Source organism: Echiichthys vipera, assembly GCF_963691815.1.
Source record: "Echiichthys vipera genome assembly, chromosome: 3".
Classification (NCBI taxonomy): domain Eukaryota; kingdom Metazoa; phylum Chordata; class Actinopteri; order Perciformes; family Trachinidae; genus Echiichthys; species Echiichthys vipera.
This window is the reverse complement of record NC_139828.1, coordinates 34,297,093-34,318,410: the sequence shown is the minus strand read 5'-3', so window position 1 is coordinate 34,318,410 and position 21,318 is coordinate 34,297,093. Positions and strand designations below refer to the sequence as shown.

The 21,318-nt window shown below is 44.0% G+C and overlaps 1 protein-coding gene across 1 annotated transcript in view; it reads left to right on the top strand.

Moving 5' to 3' along the window:
* Positions 1-21,318, top strand: part of artn (artemin) — a gene marked incomplete at both ends in the record, with an annotated part of 48,378 nt that overhangs the window by 17,324 nt on the left and 9,736 nt on the right. The window contains one exon of the mRNA XM_083911492.1: positions 1,567-1,741. Coding sequence (XP_083767618.1) covers positions 1,567-1,741 — 175 coding nt within the window. The remainder of the gene's footprint in view (positions 1-1,566; positions 1,742-21,318) is intronic.

Genomic DNA, 21,318 nt, shown 5'->3' with positions numbered 1-21,318 from the left:
ATAAAGTTTTTTGAATTGAATTGAATTGAATTGATAATGATCCACAGTTAACTTTAGAAGAGTTTACACTTTTCATGAAGATGAATGGCATCTAGCACTTCAAGTCAGCTCCACACCACCCTGCAACAAATGGGTTGGCTGAACGGTGCGTTCAAACCGCCAAGAAATAAAACAATTTTCTTTTTGTGTATGTAGATCAGTTACTGAACATGCAGCCAAACAGCAGCTGCCTGCACCTGACCCATCAGACTCACCACCAGACCCATCGCTCAGTCCTGTTCATGACACACCAAAAACCATTACACCTGCAAAGGAAAGGGTGTCCCCAGAGAAGACACCACAGGGGCCAAGGCATTACCAAGAAAGAACCAGGGCACCAGCTAAATGAACTGTGTTGTTAACAGGTGGCTGATACAAAGTTATGGATAGTTCTTAAAAAAAAAAATAATGTATGCAGCCACTGTACTGTTTCAACAAGTATCTGTAAAGCAGAATGTTTTGTTGTATTTTTGCACATTCAGTTGTGTCGAGTTAATTTAAAAGGGGAGGGATGTAGTATTTATTAGGATCTATTTCTTCCTGTGTAAGTGTAACTCCCTATTGTTCTCCTATTGGTTAGTCAGTTATATATAGTATTAAATGTACTGTTTGTCAACCGTACATAACGCTATTTACTTTGAGTCTAGCTAGCATGCGTTCTGACTCATAACTGAGCTGAATAGTTCTATGAGCTGAGTGGACAAGAAATTTCTCCCGTGGCCAAATCGTAGCTAAGGTTGGTCCTATTTACTGGAGCAGTGAACAGTGCTTCTATCGCATTAGATCAATATGAAATGGAAATGATTGTTCAAGGTATTAGTCAAAGCCTCGGATGTTACTGGAAACTGAATTCACACCCTTTGAGTTGTAAATTTTGCCCTCCTTCCACCAGTGTGCTCCAGTGAAAAACATTTAACTCTGACTGCATGTGTCTCTGGGATTGCAAACTATCTCCTGCTTGATGCTACGTGGTCTCATGGGAGGGCGTATAAATAGCACGCCACTTTTCATGACTTTCATGACTTTTCGCGTGCATGTCTACGCATATTAAGCTTTTCGCGTGTCATTTAACGCCCGTAGTTCCCCAGGGTTAGGGTTAGGGTTAGGGTTAGGGTTAGGGCATTTCACGCCCGTTATTTTAGCCTTCCTTCACATGAAATATTGATTTAAAAACAACCCTCTGACAGAAAGCTCCACCACTTCGTATTACTCCGCAAGGTGGCGGACAAATACGAACACGTGGGTTTTCCCTCAATGACATGCGTGCGTGAAATGACAACGCCATCTCTGCACTATACAAGTCAATTGAGACTACATGGCGTGAAATGACACGCAAAAATCATGACATGCGTTGTAATTATACGCGAGATGGCTTGAGAGAAATAGCGTGTCATTCACACGCCTTTTGGTGAGACCAGGCTGCTTGATGTGTTTTACGATGAAGTGCAGTGAATCAGTGAATCTTCCAGCTTTCTTAACAACCACCCAGCCTGCTGACTAAAGTAAATGTGTTCTTGATATCATCAGGTGGTCCTGTGGGTGGTGGCATCATTGCTGACACTAGTGGAAGATGTGTTTTCTGAGGAGGACACAAAAGAGGCTCAGTCAGGCCTCCAACGTGTCCTCAGACAGCCCTCTTTGTCTCCTGCTGAGAATCTGGAGCAGGACAAAAGAGATCATGCAACCTGGCCTAAAGCCCTTGGCAAGTATTTAATTTTCTGATTTCATCAGCATGATCATCAGCAATGTAATTATTGCTGTAGGTGTTTTACTTAATGTGATGATTAAACATAATGTGCTATGATTAACAACATTTTCTGTTAGTTCGGTCTGGATTACTCAGTTCTGCATACATACTGCAGAGACAGGTGATGGATAGGAAATGGCCCATCTGTATTGAAAAGGGCAAACATTCTACATGTCAGTAATTTATATGAAGTGGGCACCACCAACTAAGGATAATCAAAAGTAACATTTATTAAATATGCAAACAAAGAAACAATGAGGTCAGAATCATTGGTGTATGAGGGTGTATGAATGCGTTGAAGAATGTGTAGTGCATTGGCATAAATCGTAGAAATTAGCGAAACCCAAAAATCTCTGAAATTGTTTACAAGAGGTAGGTGTGGGCCATTCGGTCACCGCCGTGACTTTTGCAGGGTCAGCCCTAACCTGTCTGCTCTCCACAATATACCCCAAAAAAGCTACCGACGACACATGAAATTCACACTTCTCGGCTTTAACAACTAAACGATTCTCCTGGAGACGCTGAAGAACCTGACGAACGTGCACCACATGTTCATTCAAGTCTTTAGAGAAAATCAGGATGTCGTCTAGGTACACAAACACGGAGCGGTTGAGCATATCCCGAAGCACGCCATTAACCAGAGCCTGAAACACAGCCGGGGCATTAGTTAAACCGAAAGGCATGACCAGGTACTCAAAATGTCCGAGTGGCGTATTGAAGGCTGTCTTCCACTCGTCCCTCACCCTCACGAGGTGATATGCATTGCCGAGGTCGAGCTTCGAGAAGACGGTTGCGCCATGCAACGGTTCGAATGCAGAATTGATTGAATTGATTGAATTGAACGGTAGAGGGTAGTTATTCTTGATGGTGATGTTATTAAGTCCCCGGTAAACTATGCAGGGACGCAGGGATTTATCCTTCTTGGCCACAAAGAAAAACCCCGCTCCCAGTGGGGAAGATGAAGGGCGAATAATCCCTGACATGAGTGAGTCGTTTATGTAAGTCTCCATAGACTCTCGTTCGGGACCTGACAGATTTAAAGACGACTAGTGGGAAAAGTAGATTCGGGTAACAGCTCAATGGGGCAGTCGTAAGGACGGTGAGGAAGTAAAGATAGAGCCTTGGTCTTACTGAAAACCTCGGCAAGATTGTGATACACAGGAGGTACGGAAGGCAAATCAGGCGGATCAGGTACAGCGGAACTGAGAGCACTAGGACAACTAGGAGGGGCTGAGCGTAGACAGGAAGAATGACAATGGCTACTCCAACTCACAATCCGACCCGTTAACCAGTCAGTGACCGGGTTGTGAGTGATAAGCCAGGAAAAACCAAGAACTACTGGGGCATTGGTGGAAGGCATAACATGAAACGCTATAGACTCAGAGTGATTACCAGCGAGAGACATAGTTAAGGGTAAGGTCTCAGCGGATATCTTAGCGAGTTTGCTCCCACTGAGACTGTTAACACTTAAGGGAGTCTCCAGCTGGTTCACGGGGATGGGGTTAACAGCAACAAACTCACAATCAATTATATTAGTGTCGGCACCTGAGTCAATAAGTGCCTGAAGGGAATATTCCCTGCTCTCACACGACAACACAACATCCAGATTTATGCGCTGACGGGGATTATTTGGGACCACTGAACGACTCACCAGGACCCCGCCTGTGACTGGTGAGCCTGACAGTTTAACCGTTTTCCGACAATTAGCTATTTGGTGATTTGGATCTCCACAATAAATGCATAGCCTGTTACGAATATGCCGCTCACGTTCAGCGGGAGTCAAATGGCTACGACCTAGCTGCATGAGTTCCTCCTGGTCAGGAGCGGAGGACAGAGGAACCCGACTACTCACGGGGATCTGCTCGATCTGCTCGGGAAAACTAATAGGAGGACCAGGAGTCATGGGAAACCCTGACCGTCTCTCGCGGCGTCTCTCACGCAGACGGTTGTCAATCTTTATAGCGAGGCTAATGAGCTCCTGAAGGTTAGCAGTCTCAGATCTACCCACTAAACTGTCCTTTACCTCCTCATTAAGCCCCTTAAAGAAAATGCTCTGAAGAGCCCGATCATCCCATCCTACGTGCGAAACTCAACGTAATCCGCCGCACAAGCGGAACCCTGGCATAAATCCAGCAACCGGTTGTTGGAATCGCTATTAGAGACGGGATGATCGAACACAGACATGATCTCACTGGAGAACTGTTGGAACGTTGCCTGCCGAGTCAGGGGATTGTTCCAAAACGCAACTCCCCAGACTCGAGCCCTACCTGACAACAAGCCTAGCACATAGGCTATCTTGGTGCTATCGTTAGCGTATGTGAGGGGCTGTTGACCGAACACCAGAGAGCACTGGAAAAGAAAAATCCTGCATTCACCCAACGTTCCACAATAACGCTCTGGTGCCGGAACATAGAGCTCACGAGGGAGGAGAGTACTCACGGTAGTAGCGGGTGACTCAACATTCACGGGAGCAGCAAGGAAAGGTCCCCCTCTTGACTCCAGACGAGCAACGCAGGCAGTCAACTGACTGAGATTCTCCAGAATTCCTTGCAGCGTCTGTGAATGCTTACAGAGGAGTACTCCTTGGGAAGTGACCGCGTGACGCACGGAAAAGCCTGGGGGTTCGGTTTCCATGTCCCCGGGGTCCATGTTCTGGCCGGACCGTTCTGTCAAGACAAAAAGTAAAAGTATAAATCAAACTTCTAAGAATATAAACGGATAAATGCAAAACACTACAAAGAATACAAATACAATAACTAACTAAACAAACATGGAAACAACAGGAATGAGGAGACGACGGAAGATCAAGGAGACGGACGAGAAACGGGAACACGGGAAACAATACAGGGTCAACGACGGTCCAGCGCTGCATGCCTGTCAGCTTGAGGTATTTAAGGTGGTGAGGTAATCAGCATAATAGGCTGCAGCTTGGGGGAACGCCTACTGGACTTAGACAGAGACAAGGGAAAGACACATGCAGGGAAACACAGACAGAGGGAGACAAACTCACACAAAAAGGAAGAGAGGAGGGTATTGACAGAACCAGATCTTGACATGCATGTTGTCAGTGTTTAACAAAGGACCAACTAAACAAAGAAAATATCCTGGTGCAGGTGAAAGGAAATGCACACTGGTCTCTGGGGAGGCGAGGTTAAATTAGCTGGGAGGAATGGCCGGGTGCTCCCAGTCATCTAATCATGTCAGCCTGGTACCTGCAAACAAAAGAGCAGAACACCACTATCCAAGTAGCAGGCTCTGGGCCGTCTAAGTTTGTAAAAAACAAACTCTAGCTCGGCTTTAAACTGTGAACCATCCTTCCCTTGTGGGCACTCACCTGTACTGTAAAGTGGCCTTAAAAGCAGCCTGGTTCCCGTCCTCCCTCCATCAGTATGTCATCTTCATCTTGAGGTCTTAGGGCGCACTCACACTGTCCTTCCGTACCGTGCCCAAACAGGTTTTTCGGGTAAAGCCTAGTTCGTTTGACCAGTATGAGTGCAACCGCTCTGCGCCTAGCTGCGTCCAGCTGGCCGTCCACGGCCCGCTTGAGAGAGGTGGGCTTTTGTAGAGCGTGTTTGCACATGTACGAGCACGAGCGTGCGCACATGTACGAGCACGAGCACAAGGCCTACGGCGGATCAGACGTCATTTTATGTGCGACTGTTCGGACATAAAAAAAACAAAAAGACAGACCATGCGCAGACATTTAAGAACAACAATGGTGGCGAAAGGTTCACGTTGGTGTGATGTGGAGTTGGAGTGATTACTGCAGATTTGGTCGGATGAATATATTTAAAAACAGTCGGACAAGACGCACAAAAACTCTGAGGTCTGTGGAAAGATTTGTAAACAAAGCGTCGCATCGCGATGACGTCATCAATGCGTGTGACGTGCTACGGCGTGATGCCGTATGGACAGGAAAGAAGCTCTCGCCGAGGCCCAGGCAGTGTTAGCCTGGCCAGGGGGGGCAAGTACCCTAAACGGTACGGATGGACAGTGTGAGTGCGCCCTTAGATGCCTAGTTGGAGTCTGTAGGAATATCATATAATCTAATATCAAATATTTGCGTGTAGTTTACAAACCATTAATGTTAAATATCCTAATATATACATACAATTGTAAAGTTCTGACTTGTTTTTTTGGTCAAGTTAATGTAAGCCTCTATAGAATGAATATGAGTCACTGCAATGTCCTCACATGACATTTGATCTTCATCCACTAATCCACTAGTCAGCTTTATATATATATATATATATTCAATTTTATATACAGTGCCAAATCATAACAAAAGTTATCTCAAGACACTTCACATATAGCGTAGGGAAAGACCACACTCTATGACTTATTTATGATTTACATAGACCCAAAAATTCCCCCATGAGCAGCAACAGCAATCTTGTGGCATTGAAAACCTTCCCTTTAACAGGCAGGAACGTGGAACAGACCCAGCTATATGGAGGAAGGACATCTGTCTGCACCGGTTGGGGAGGAAGAAAAGGAGAGAGAAAAGACAGACAGATGGACAGAGAGAGACAAAGACAGACACAAAAACAGACAGGCATACACAAAGACGAAGACAGTCCCAGAGATGCAAGCAACCACAAAAGTAACAGTAACTATAATATTAACTGCAAGGGAAGCTCAGCTTCCCCTAAAATGTCACCAAGAAAAAAAAAAGTGGTGAAATATGAACTGCTGTGTGTACATTTCATTGACTAAATACACGCTAGTAAGCCTTCATCTTTTGTTCAGAATCAGCTACTTATCACAGGTAACCAGCACAACTTCCTTGTCATTCATCCACACAGCACACAGCGCTTTACACAGTCGGACGCTCAGCTTCTACTGACTTCAATGGGGAAGCGTAGAGCGGGTTGTTCCACTGCAGCCAAACTAGACAGTCTTTGGATAAATGCCGTCACCATCATTAACACTCACAGGCGGTCACACTTCACAGTAGCCTGGCGCAGCAGCTCCAGCTGGGCCATGGGCGTTTAAGCAGCCTAGCTCTGCTGCCATTGACAGGACACTGGTCAAGTCCCTGGAAAAGACGCCTAGTTGGAAGGACAAGGTCACAGATCATTTTCTTGAAGAGTAACGAGAAAAATGAGTTTCCCCTACTTGAAAGACCAGCAGCTGCCACTGTATCTATAGTAATGTGATTATGACTTATACATTATGACAGTTAATAGAATAGAGTAGTAGAAACAAGCTAAGATGATAGAATATGACAATGATAATAATTATGGTGGTAAATATGATCAATGATTAGTAGTGGTAATGACACCTGTGATGCAATAAGTTAAATTACTGATGATGTTTTTATGGCTACAAATTTTATAATTTAAAGAACTAATGATATTATATATGAGTAATAGTGATAATAACAGCAGGAAGCGTCATGCAGGACCACAGCAGCAGGCACCACCATGTTCAGCAGAGACCTGAGAGACGACAAAGCACAAACAACTTCGGGGAAGAAGTTAAATTAGTAACATGCATGAGACATGAATGATACAGACAGAGAGGAGAGAGGCTCAGAGTATCAGGAACAGGATTATCCCCCGGCAGACTAGGTCTATAGCAGCATTATTAAGGGCTTGTAAGCCCTAGCTGTAGGCTTTATCAAAGAGGAAAGTTTTAAGTTTACTTTTAAATATGGGGATAGTGTCTACCTCCCGAATAACACTTGGGAGTTGATTCCACAGGACAGGAGCTTGGTAGCTGAAGGCTCTGCCTCCCATTCTACTTTTGGAGACTCTAGGAACGACAAATAGCCCTGCATTCTCAGAGAGCAGCGATCTTGTTGGGTAATACGGTACTATGAGCTCTTTAACATACGACGGAGCCTGACCAATAGAGCTTTCAAGTGTCTGAGGTTCAGTTTCGTTTGCAGCTCTTTAGACCGGTGTTGTGCTGTATTCAGCACCCCTGCCGTGAAATGCACCCCCTCGCATTATAGGTGATATTCTGGATCAGAAGGCTGTTGTCTGGACCTATAGGAGTAGTTTATATACAGGTAACCCAATTAAAAGCACACACTTTTGAAACTATGAATTGCAAGAAAAGCGGGGATTCTATTTAGGAAACGCTAAGTCAAATACATTCAACTTGCCCAAAAGATCCATTGAATTCATTTTGTAATTATGGCTGCAGTATATGTTGTTTTGTGTTCGCTACTATCTAAGTTTGTGATTTTAAACTCTTTAAAATAGTTTGTGTGTATATATACCGGTGTATAAATATAAACTACTTCTATAGGTCGAAACAACAGCCTTCTGATCCAGAACCGGCCGTCTTCCGTACCGCCTTTGACAGAGTAGCCTACCCCTTTCGCATCTTGTCCGGGTTGTCCTCGTCATACTTGGTGTTGCTATAGCACATCACAGTTTCTGGTGTTGCCTTTGCCCCACTAAAGGTGCCCACACCAGCGCAAGGTGCTCAGGATGCAGACAGTCTTCCTTGGCTTTCCCTGCACCACAGAGTCGCATTATTTCCTCACCGAACTGTTCCGCTCGCTGTTTCACAGAGGGGAACTCCCGTTTTTGTTTGCCCATGGTGCCAAACAGGCGATATAATACAGCTATATGATAATTGACTTACAAGTAAATTCACAAAGTGGCACAGCTGGAGACTGCTAACAAAGTTAGAGACAAGAGAGACAATGAAAGAAGCAAACCGCATGAAAAATGTAACAATGAAACCGAAGTGAAGCGATGTGCAGTCAGTTTGACTGCTTATGGCCGAATTATGTAAAACATCTCATATCTTCTTTTCCTTTTGTGTAATTTATGTAAAAACGATTCTCAATTAAAATAGAGACACTTTTAGAAAAAGCCTTTATTGTTTGCATTTTGTTATTTACATCACAGACTGATAACTTAATTGTGATAGTATTCAAAGTTATTATTATTATTGTTTCACAAAAACAAACACACAGCAAGTATAACGGTACTGTGCTCTTTTCTTCGTGCTTTAGCAATATTGTTGTTTTGGCAACAACACAACCGCTCCGTTGTGTGACAAGGATCACCTGCCAGGAAAACAAACTCAAACCAGAAAACAGAAAGAAAGCACATACAGAAAAACACCGACAGAGGGAGACAAAAACAACGATTAAAAAAGAGAGAAACTGTCCAGAACTAATCACGACACTTGATATATAAACGATCAAACTATAAAAAGTAGTAAAAATTCATATTGTTTGTTAGGAAACTTTATGCCCAGTAAATATTAATAACTTCTGCATATGCAGGGGCCATGTTACATTGGCTACCTGCAGGCTTACACTGCTAGGCTTTTATAACTTTGGGAAGGGAACTGTTAAGGAACGACAGAGTTGGACCCAAATGCTGGGCACGGTGAAAATTTTTATTTCAGAAAAGGCTTCGGTACACGTAATCAGTCCAGAAAGGCAACAAATCCAATAAGGATTAGGCAGAGGTAAAGTCAACTGGAAAAATACACAAGGACACAAGGACTTAAACGCTGGAATGATAGACGCGACTAAACAAACTGGCACAGAATGTGAAGGGAACAGACTATTACGCACACAGGGGGATGAGACAATGACACAGGTGAAACACATCAGGGCAGGGCAGGTAATCACAAAGGAGGGAAGGACACAGGAAGAGAAGGAGAGTTGACGGACCTAGAACAGAAACACAAGGTGAGTAACAAAATAACCTACAGGAAGCACAGGACAGAAATGGACAAAATAAGAGGGGAACACTGGGAACTGTGACAGGAACTCTTAATTTCCATTGTGCGTTGTAACATTACTCTTTTTGTACAGCTAAGATGCTGAAAAACAAAGCTTCATAAATCTGAGATGGAGGCCAAAAAATAGCGGCATGTCACTCCTGGATGACTCAAGTAGCCTCTGGAAATTTGCCTGGTAGTTTTAAACACTAAGGGCGCACTCACACTGTCCTTCCCTCACCGGGCCAAAACAGGTTTTGCGGGTAAAGCCTAGTGCGTTTGACTAGTGTGAGTGCAACCGTTCCACACCTAGCTGCGAAAACAAAAACTCTGAAGTCTATGGAAAGATTTGTAAACAGAGCAACGCATCGCGATGACGTCATCAATGCATGTGACTTGTTACAGCATGATGACGTATGGACAGGCAAGAAGCATTTGCGCGAGGCCCAGGCAGTGTGAGTACAAACGGGCTGGCCAGTGGGGGGAAAGGGAGGGGGGGACAAGTACCCTTAAGCCCGGGGCGCGGTGCGGAAGGACAGTGTGAGTGCGCCCTAAGTATGGCCTTGGTCAACTAATCAAGGCCCCTATGTACAACAGGGTAAAAAAATCCATTCACTTTGCTGGTTTCTGTCATGCATCATAGTCTTATTCTTCACAGCTGGCAGAGAAAAAGGAGAAAAGACCGTGGATTGTATGTATGTTTATTCTACCAGTCAGACAGGACAGATGGCAACAATAAAAAGGAGTTTAGTGCTGCCATGTGTATGTATTAATCAGTCTAATCTACTGTATCTTTTAAAATCATGCATCTTTGTCTTTGTACTTATTTTTGCTATTCCTCTATTTTTTGGACAAGTAATGTATTAGTATTTTATTTTTGACATTGTAACAAAGTAACAATGGAATGACTTACGGTTTGGCTGAGATGGAGTAGATGCGTGTTGAGTCTCGCTCCCACAACTTTTGGTAATTCCATGTTTCATTACCCCAAAAGTCAAACAAATACTAATATTAATTTCGTTTGACGAACACACCACCAAAATATGTTGACGTATGCAACCAGACCAATAGAGTGGGTACACTGTAAAAGACCAGGGGGTGAAGGTTAGCCCCACAGAGGAGGCAGTTGACAAGCTTAGCATGGCGGCCATTGCTAACCTTATGGAAGAACTCCGCCAAGCCCTCTCCGCTGAATTTAAAGCTTCCATTTCAATGCTCAAAGCAAAGCTGGACCACGTCCATGCCACAGTGTACGACCGAGCTCAGAAGACAGGCTCCCTCAAGGTAAATGTGAATCTACAACATGAACGTCTGCTAACACTGGAGACCTCCTGTGCCATGCTAGCAGAAAGAAACGCTAAGCTGCTGGCTAAATTTAGCAACCTTAAGTCCCGGACCCGGTGAAAAAATATCAGAGTGGTCAGTTTGGAGGGGCCGCGGCCGACAGCCTCCTTTGCAGAGCTGCTCATGGAAGGCGTCTTGGAATCACGGCCAGAATGTGAAAGCGCTCATCGTATGCTATCCGAGAAGCCGAAGCCAGGGCAGAAACCACGGGCTGTCATTATCAGGCTTTACAGATACCAAGTAAAGGAGAAAATCATACATGAAGCCTGGGCAAATAGAGGGAAGCTACAGTACAGTACTCTCCCATCACCATCTACGAGAGAAATACCGAGAGGGGATGTTGGAGCTTTACAACCTGGGCTTCAAACATGCATTGTTATTCCCTGCCAGGATTGTCATTGTAATGAAGGACGGAGGTAGGAGGAGACTCTCTTCGATCTCTAAGGCTTAAGCATAACATCCATCCTCATGGAAGAGACCTGACAACCGCGGAAGGCTATTGATCTCAATCTGGACGAGCCCCTATCATGCTATCTGGATAACCGTGAGTTGATGCCAACTGTACCTGTGCTATTACCAACCCCAAACAGGCCGGAGTTAATTTTTAGTAGTTACAGTCCTTACAGATTGCTGATATTTTGACTATCAAGAGTTTTGAACAGAAATTGCTAAACAGACATTTTAACACATGTTGGACATGTTGATTTGAGATCCGGTGTTTTCTGATATTTAGATATCCAGATATATTCAGATCAGAGAGGACAGCATTCAACGTCAGTCACCACGGCCATGAATTACTGTTTCACACAGGCTTCCACTCAAAGGGCCAGGAAGTATTCCATCGTTCGTTCGTACGTTCGTAGGTCACTGATTTTCATGCCTGACATACCCTTCGTCCCAACGCTGTGGTGATTGTAGGCTGAGAACAACTCGCTGCTTGTAACACGGCTGAATCTGTCACATATTTAGGTGGTAATTCAACGTTGTGGAGTTGTTGTACTTTAAAATACTTCCACATAATGTGCATTTGCCTTCTTTGTTGTCATCGACCAACTTAAAGTGGCTCAATACTGCACTCTGTTTTACCCTCTTCACCGTGTCAGTGTACCGCTCCTCGTTTGTGTTTGTTGTTGTCGTCAGAGAACTATCCCTTAAGCAATTTCAGTCAAAAGCAACTGGACTTGGTTATTTGTCTAGGAAGACGTTTCACCTCTCATCAAAGAGGCTTCATCAGTTCATGTATGCATCTGACCAGGCTAGGACTGGTCTAACTATCTGGTGTGGAGATCCAGGTATTTAACCTTTCCTGGAACCTGTCACTGGAACCCTTTGTGCTCTAAGTGCCAAAGACCGTCGTTAGAGTGACAGTCGTTCGTGGGAAGTAGGTTTCGAATTCATTTGTGCTCTATTGAGTCTTAACGACAGTCATTGGAGTCACAGAAGGCCATTTGTGAACAGTTGTTCTTTGAGGTTAGATTGTTGAATCTCCTGTGAAGGGATGAAAGGGCAGCATTGTAAATTGGAAATAAGTGGTGTCTCAGACCTCCTCATCTGTTTAGCAATGGTTTCTCTACTTTTACATAGATGGCTTTTTTACTCCTCTTTTAAACCATCTGTCCTCTCTGTCCAGGATGTGGACATTGTTGTCATCAAAGAAGTGGGCTTTCTCCTTGAGATGTAAATGGACCACAGAGTCCAGGCCTGAGGTGTTAGCTCTCCTGTGTTGGGCCATGCGTTTATGCAGTGGTTGTTTTGTTTCTCCAATATAGAGATCTTAGATTCTTTCTCGTGTTTTATTTTTCTTTGTCAACAACTTTGGTTTTCTCTCTGGAAGCAGCTGCCGTTTTCACAAAGGTCCTGCTTTTCACAAAGAACTGCTTTGCTTATGTTCCTGCGTGTGCGTAAAGTATGTCTGCCGCGAACCGTTGATTACAGGTTCAAAACTTATTTACTTAACTAATTAATTTTAATCGTGTAATTTCTTATCAAAATTAATTGTTTGCATCCCTAATTGGTTCGTAAGTTAGTTGGTTAGTTAGTTAGTTAGTTTAGTTCATTTCCAGCAGCAGGTCATGCACTTGTTACACTTGGTGCAGCTGGCCTACCTCTTTTTAGGCCTGTGCCCTAACGACACACACCTCTTTTTTGGTCCACTCACTGTTAGGATGGACAGATCCATAGTGTCCTCTCCTCTTTCAGATGAAGGGTCAGAGACACTCACGGTTAGGATGGACAGATCCATAGTGTCCTCTCCTCTTTCAGATGAAGGGTCAGAGACACTCACTGTTAGGATGGACAGATCCATAGTATCCTTTCCTCTTTCAGATGAAGGGTAAGAGACACTGTGGAGGAAGTGGAGGACTCTAGTGAGCTTTCAGTGTCAGATTCCTCCTCGAAGCTCGTGTCTTTGTCAGATGAGTCCTGCAGCTCGCTGGCAGATGAAGGCTGCATGATCATTTCTAAACCCTGTTCTATACTAAAATGCCTCTCCTATTTGGCTGCTTCTCCTTGCTCCAGGTCTTTCTCCTTTTCTGCTATGACCACTCACACAAGCTGCATGTTTCCCTTTGACTGCCAGGTGCACAAACACACAGTTGTTTTTGTTTAGGGAAGAAGCAAAGGTAGGAGGCCAGCGCCTTCAAAAGACACATGAAACAAACACACACACACACACTCACACACATTTTCGCGCATCAGCCTACAATGGAAAATGGTTGAATCTGGTGGAATACAGTAAAAATGTCAAATATCACTACTTTTTTTAAGAGGAAATACTGATATTACAGAATGCATTCATTTATACTGTAATGGCAGTGATATTTTTTAAAATGCTGTATAATGGAAGTTAATGAGCAACAAAGGTGTCCAGAGTCAGTATCTTGAACCATATAAAAATTGCTCAAGCAATCAAATACATTTTTTGCTAATCTTTGACCAATCCAAGACTCTAATCACCAGCAAAGTTTCATCTCCCTACTATTTATTATATGGAAAATAATTCATCTTTTGTGGGGGGTTTTGTGATAAATCACCAAAACTTTAAATCATTCATTAATCATAGGGTTACAATCCTGAAAATGTTTGAATGTTTGGTAGATTTGAGCAGGTTTTAAGTTGTTTAAGAGATTAATGAAAAACAAAATCAGAAAAAAATACAGATATGTGATGATTTTATAGCAGTTTTTGTGCGTGGACATTTCCAGTCCCAGAGGTCTCCAGAGTCAGTATCTTGAACTTCATAAAAATACTAATGCAATCAATTTTTTTTTGCTAATCTTTGACAAATCCAAGACTACTCACCAAAAAGGTTTTCATCTTTCTACTATGTATTATATGCAAAATATTTCATATTTTAGTTTTTTTTTCCATTTTTTAAAATTGAATTGTGCAGACAAATACACAAGAAAAAAGTATAATATTTGTACAGTGTGTTTGCTTTAAGGTGAGAAAAAGGCAGGAAGAGAAAAAAAACCCAACATGGATCCCGCCCAACAACCCACGTCAGACACGGTAACAATAACCAACCAAGTAACCAGATAACATGTTACATAAGTAGATATTGTAGGTACTTTGGGTTTAATTGGATTAATATGTGACTATCAAATAAAATATTTGATAAAGAAAATTAATAAAGAAAAATTACTAAAAATGAATAACTTTAATTTATTAAAACTTCACACGGAGAACCAATCAAATGTTGGGCCTTGACTCATGTTCATATTATGAGATTGAGTATTCTCAATAAACTTATCGTTAATCAAGTATATTAAATATTAGTTATCACCAATAATTATCAAAGATAATAATAAAAATTACTCTAGTCAAACCAGAGTTCCTCGGGGCACCACCGTCATAGACGGAGTGACAACTAATATTAAAGTCTCATTAAATATATTAAACTACTAATTAAGGGTTAAACACCGATAAATGTAATAGTTTAATTAGTTGAAGGATTTAAAAGTTATTTCCTTAGTAGAAGCTGGCTCATTCATCTTTGTGTAATATTAAATAAACAGACATATGCTAAACACAAACATTTATTAACACATTAATAAATGCAACAAACAAAACACAATAACTAACTAAAGCTAACAGCAAATGTGTGTGTGGGTGTGTGTGTGTGTGTGAGTGTGTGTGTGTGAGAGAGAGAGACAAAGAGGAGAGGTGGGGGCTTGGGACCCCTGCAGAGAAGGTGTGAACATTTAAGTTACACAAAGACCAGAAGCCTGATCTCTCAGTTCTTATGACAAAGTTACAATTGTATCTAGCCGTTCATGAAGTCCTATAACATGTAGTGATGCCCAGTTGGTGATTAGTTACCAGTCAATGAGATGGGAGATGTTTTGCGTTGCTTGATGCCAGCGGCTGCTTGAAGAATGGTTGAATCAGTTGAGGATAACCGGTTGGTTAACCTTTGCTGCCTACACCATACGCCAGGTTCAGGGCCGAGGGACAGCTGGAAACTGGTCTCCTGGATCCGCAGGATCGCGTCGAGTTGAGTGTTCCGGGAGAGAGATCGGGAGGAAGAGCCGGGAGAAAAGAGGAAGTGCAGGTTGTGTGCTACACTTTACACTTTACATCGGTAATGTCATAGTCAGTGGTCAAGTCAGCCAATGAACAGTTTTGGGGTCCCTTGGAGAATCACACCTGGGTGTGATTTGTGGGGGAGAAGGCATGGCAGCCTTTGTTTTGTGGCCATGTCCTCAGAGACAAAGGCAGCCAGGTTTATGGCCTAGTCTTTTCTCCTTTGTCTAAGCAAGGCTGAGGCCTTCTCATAGTTAAACTGAAAGTTCGAGTTAATCCAGAAATTAACAAACCTCTTTGGGTGCCGGTTGCACCTACAATATGTAAAAAAAAAAAAAAAAAAAACTAATAGCAAAACGAATAAGGTAAAGCAAGAAGAGGAAAAGCAACAAAAATAAATAAATAACAAAAAAAGGGGGGGTGCCCTAGCAAGTATCCTCAGTATCATCAGCAGTAACAGTAAGGGCGCACTCACACTGTCCTTCCGCACCGCGCCCCGGGCTTTAGGGTACTTGCCCCCCCCTCCCTCTCCCCCCGCGCCCCAGCCCCGTTTGTACTCACACTGCCTGGGCCTCGGCCAATGTAACCTTTAACCTTCTTGCTGTCCATACGTCATCATGCCGTAACACGTCACACGCATTGATCGCGTGTGTGTGGCTTTGTATACAAATCTTTCCATAGACCTTGGAGTTTTTGTGCGTCTTGTCAACTGTTTTTGAATATTTTCATCTGACCAAATCTGCAGTAAACACTCCACCTCCGCATCACACCAACGTGAACCTTTCAACGCCATTGTTGTTGTTGTTAAATATCCACGCATGGTCCGTCGTTCTATTTTCTATGTCCGAGCAGGCGCACATACCGCTACCGCAGTAGGGCTCGTGCTTGTGCTCGTACACGTGCGCACGCTCGTGCTCGTACATGTGCAAAAGGCTCTACAAAAGCCCACCTCTTTCCGTCTGACCGAGGACGGCCCGCTGTCTGCAGTTATGCGCGGAACGGGTGCACTCACACTGCTTAAACGTACTAGGCTTTAGCTGAAAAACCGTTTTTGGCCCGGTACAGAAGGACAGTGTGAGTGCGCCCTAAGACTATTACTAATTAGAGCCAGCAGTGGGTCCCAGGTTTAGTGGAATGCTGTCAAAGGTCGACTCTGTGTAAACCTTAACTTATCTAACTGTAGATGTAAAATTTCACGTATCCAACTATTATGAATTGGTGGATAAGCATGTTTCCATTTAAGGAGAATGTTACGTCTGGCGCCTGTAGTAATGGGCAGAGTTTTAGACGGAGGGAGCCAAAAAAGAGCAGTCTTGGGATTGGGTTCCAAATTTGTGTTAAGAGCCTGTTTTAAGGGTTGAAATTTATTGGACCCAAATTCAAAAAGCTTCGGGCAAGTCCAGAACACGTGTACGAGGTTGGCAAGGGACTGCTTACAATGGTTACAAGCGTCACTGTGACTAGGGTGTATCTTAGCCGATTTAGCGTTGGTGAAATGGGCTTTATGAAGCACCTTCCACTGTAATAGGTCGTGTCTGGCACAAATCGAGGATGAGTGGACCAGTTTTGAAATGTCCCTCCACTGGGCCTCAGTAATGTCTACCCCCAAATCCCTTTTCCATGCATTTTTAGGTGATACAGTGGGGACTGGGCTCAGAAGAGCAATCTTATTATAAATGACAGATGTCAGTCATTTGTGTTGTACATTGAGAGCCAGGAATTGGTCCATCTCAACATCAGGGGGGGGGGTTCGGAAAGTGTGGGAATTGCTTTTGGATAAAATGTCTCATTTGAAGGTACAGAAAGAAGTAACTAAAAGGCAGGCTGATGCCATACAGGTCATTAAGCCTTTTGAGGCCCTTATCTGACCATATGTGGAATGTAGGGTCGGTGCAGGAATGGAGAAACGCATAGTTATTAAAAACTGGGGCAAGGATCGAAGCCCTTTGCAAGCCGTACTGCTTCCTTAAGTGGATCCAAATTTTTATGGTATTGACGACAACCAGATTAGGAGAGACCTTGTGGGCAGCTATGGGGAGCTGTGAGAAAATTGTAGAACGCAAAGAGCAGGAGGAAGATGTTATCTCAGTATGAGCCCATGGCGGGCAGATGTCTGCAACTCCACTGAGGAGCCAATATGAAAGTTTATTAATGTTGCAGGCCCAGAAGTAGTGGCAGAAATGAGGGAGTTCTAGTCCCCCTTCAGGTTTAGGGCTGGTTTATTCTGGTTTATTCTGCCAAATAACGTCGTTAAGTTGTTGGTCTAGATTGGTAAAATAGTGTTGAAGAATAAGGTGTCTCAGGTGACCCTGTCTGGTCTAGCGAAATTATTGATGACATCACACTTTGAGGCAGAGGGTGAGGACCTTAGCGAGGATCTTAGGGTCTACGTTTAAAAGTGACATAGACTTAAACTTCTCTTTATTGATCCTTTTGGGTTGACTCCCGCAAGGAAATTGAATCTCCAGCAGCGTACAAAAAAACTTGGGAAGTATGAAAAAGTACAGTATAGGATAATCAATAAACTCTAAGCTAAATAAATACAGAAAGTATAGAAAAACAGTAAACAATCAACTCGTAGTTAGTGGTTGTAAGGATACAGGTAAAAATAAAATTTGCGGAAAATGAAATCAGATAACTTAAGTGTAGAGAAAATGTATAAGATAAAATATGTATGAATGTATATGACAGAAATGAGCAGTACGATTAAATTATTGCACTTAAGTGGTGGATAAAGTTATTGCACACAAAAAAAGAAGATAAGTGTCCAGGTATGAGGTAAGAGTAGATTACTAATTGCACAATGCGTGGCTCTTACTCCTTCTGTCCTCTTTATTTCCTCCTCCCCCTCGAGTGAGGAGTTGTAGAGGATGATAACCTGAGGGACAAAGGACTTTTTCGAGTCTGTTGGTCCTAAACTTGGGCAGAAGCAGTCTTCCACTGAACAGGCTCCTCTGGTTGCTGTTGACGGTGTGCAGGGGGTGGCTGGCATTGTCCATAATGTCCAGCAGTTTGTCCAGTTTCATGCCGACCAAAGAGCCGGTCTGCCTGATGAGTTTATCCAGTCTGGAGGTGTCCTTATTGGATATGATGTCCCCCCAAAATATAAATGACCAGCTCCTTCATCTTGGAGGTGTTGAGCTGTAGGTGGTTAGTGTGGCACCAGAGAGAAAAGTCCCCCACCATACTCCTCCTCTCTGTCACCCCTGATACATCCTATCCTGGCTGTGTCATCGGCGTACTTCTGTATGTTCAGCTCCGAGTTGAAGCAGAAGTGTGAGGTGTACAGGGTGAAGAGAAGAGGGGCCGGCACTGTGCCCTGAGGGGCTCCAGTCCTGCTGACCACAGTGCTGCCGACCACAGTGTCAGGCATGGTGTCCTTCAGGCTGACGTACTGTGGCCTGTCAGTGAGGTGTTGTCTGACCCAGCACACCAGATAGGGGTCCACTTCCATCCTGTTCAGTTTGTCCTGAAGTAAAGGGGGCTGGATGGTATTAAAGGCACTGGAGAAGTCCAAGAAGAGAATCATCACTGTGCCGCTTCCCTTATCCAGATGGGAGTGGACTGGTGCAGCATGTAGAGGATGGCATCCCACACACCAACATCTGGCTGGTACGCAAACTGCAGGGGGTCCTGGGCGTGTTGTACCTGATGTCTGAGGAGGCTGAGGAAGAGCCGCTCCAACGTCTCACATCAGGTGTGAAGTGATTGCCACTGGTCAGAAGTCATTCAGCCTGCTGGGCCTGTTCTTCTTGGGAACCATAACGATGCATCATGTCTTCCAGAGGGCAGGCACTCTCCCTAGCTGCAAGCTAAGGTTGAAGATCCGTTGTAGTGGTTCCCCCAGTTCAGAGCAGATCTTCAGTAGTCTCGGACACACTTTATCCGGGCCTGCTGCTTTCCTGGGACGGAGCTCCCTCAGCTGCCCTCTGACCTGGTCTGTGGTGATGTGAGGCGGGGATTGTGTTGAGGTGGAGGAGGAGGAGGAGGGGGGTGTTGTGGTATCGGGGGGAGGGGTGTAGAGGGAAGAAGGAGCGATGGCTACAGTGAGGGTGGGGGGGACAAGGGATGGTTGAATCGGTTATTGTTCCTGCGTTACCCATGGCTTGTTATTAAGTTAAGAGCTGAGAGACCACGTCTGTGCAGAAGTTCAGGTACTCTGTCAGAAAATGTGTCATTCCCTCTATGTCTTCACCGTGCGGGTTGATCTGCACATCCCAGACCGTGGTGTTGTAACAGACTCTCAGGGCACTTTCCATCTCAGGGGACCACCTCTTGATGGTGTGAGTTGTCACCGGCTGTTTTTGGCCCGGGGGTATACAATGGCTGTAGGTGAACCAGTTTGTGATCACACGTCCACAGTGGGAGGAAGCATACAATTGTCCTGTTGTTTCTGGTGGGACATTCAACAACCTGGTGAAAAACAGTAGAAATCTAAAGTTGCATGATTAAAAATACCCAGAGATGATCATAAATGCCTCAGGGTGCTGTGTCTGCAGCCTTGCAGTGACTGAGTGGATCTTGTCACAGGCAGTGTCCGCTCTCGGAGGGATGTAAACACAGACGGTGATCTTGTGACTCAACTCCCTCAGCAGATAATATGTCCGAAGGCTAAGAGCTAGCAGCTCGAGGTCCCGGCAACAAGAGACTGTCTTTACTGAGATTTGTCCTGGGTTACACCAGCAGTTATTCATAGACATGATGAGTCCCCCACCTTTGCTTTTTCCGCTCGCTTTTGTAAAGTGAGACTGGTCTGTAGCTGCCACATGAAGTAGGATCCCCATCTTTCTTCAGGAGCAATGGAATAGATGCCTCATACAAGGACACTGGCAGTCTGCCTTCATTAAAGGAGTCATTGAACATTCTCACAAGGATGGGGGCTAATAGCATTGAGTATGCCTCAAAGAACTGGAGTAAGTTCCATCGAGTTTTACAAGTTCCTCAGCAATTTCCACCAGCCTAGCCTGTTTGAGAAATGTAGGATATCACCTGTCCCCGGACAGTAGCTTTAAGCGCTTCCCACAGAATGCCGCTGCTGATGTCAGGGGTGTTATTGAACTCTATGTAAGAACGGATTTGAGTCGCAACAAAGTCTGTAAACTATCTGTCCAACAGCAAGTGTGAGCTGAACCTCCATGGTGAACCTGGAATTGTATCCCGTGGAAAACTGATGGAAGGAGCATGGTCAGATGTGACTATTGGTTGATATTAACACATATTCACACAGTCGAGGAGGTTGTGTGGAGAAAGAGTTACCATTGGATTTTTAAACCTCCAGGGATCAGAAATTTCCAAATGTGATGCATATGTTTTTACTCTGTGTGCTGATTTTGATAGTATAATCTGTGTGAGAGAAGATCTGTCAAGAGCCACATCCTGCACCAGTCTGAAGTCCCCATCCATGATAATGCGTTGACTGTCAGCGTTTGGGATTTTGGCAAATAGCCTTGTAAAAAACTGTTCATCGTCCCATGTGGGGGCATAAACCAAAACTAAGACCACTGGTGTGTTCTGGAGTGTGCCCGAAACTATGACATAATGGCCATCAGTATCTAGGATTACATTTGTCTGCTCAAACAGGACCCTTTTATGAATGATGATGGCTACCCCTCTAACTCTATCTGTAAATTTGGAATGGAATAAGTTAATATGTGGGGTGTCAGCTGATCTGAGATGTGTTTCCTGCAGAAACATCACATCACCCTTAAGGTGCTGTAACTGTGTCAGGACCTTACTGATTTTGATTGCGTTGTTCATTCCCTTATTATTCAAGGAGATCAGACGCACTCCTGTACCTGTCTTTACAGCATTAGCTATAGGAACACTGATAATAAGTTACAGTAGAATGACACTGTGTGACCTGAAGTATTCTGCAGTAGTGGAGGAAGGAAGAGAGGGGAGGAAGGGTAAAACAGAGCAAACAAAACAAAACAAAAAAAGGGTGAAAAGAAAAAAAGGGGACGACG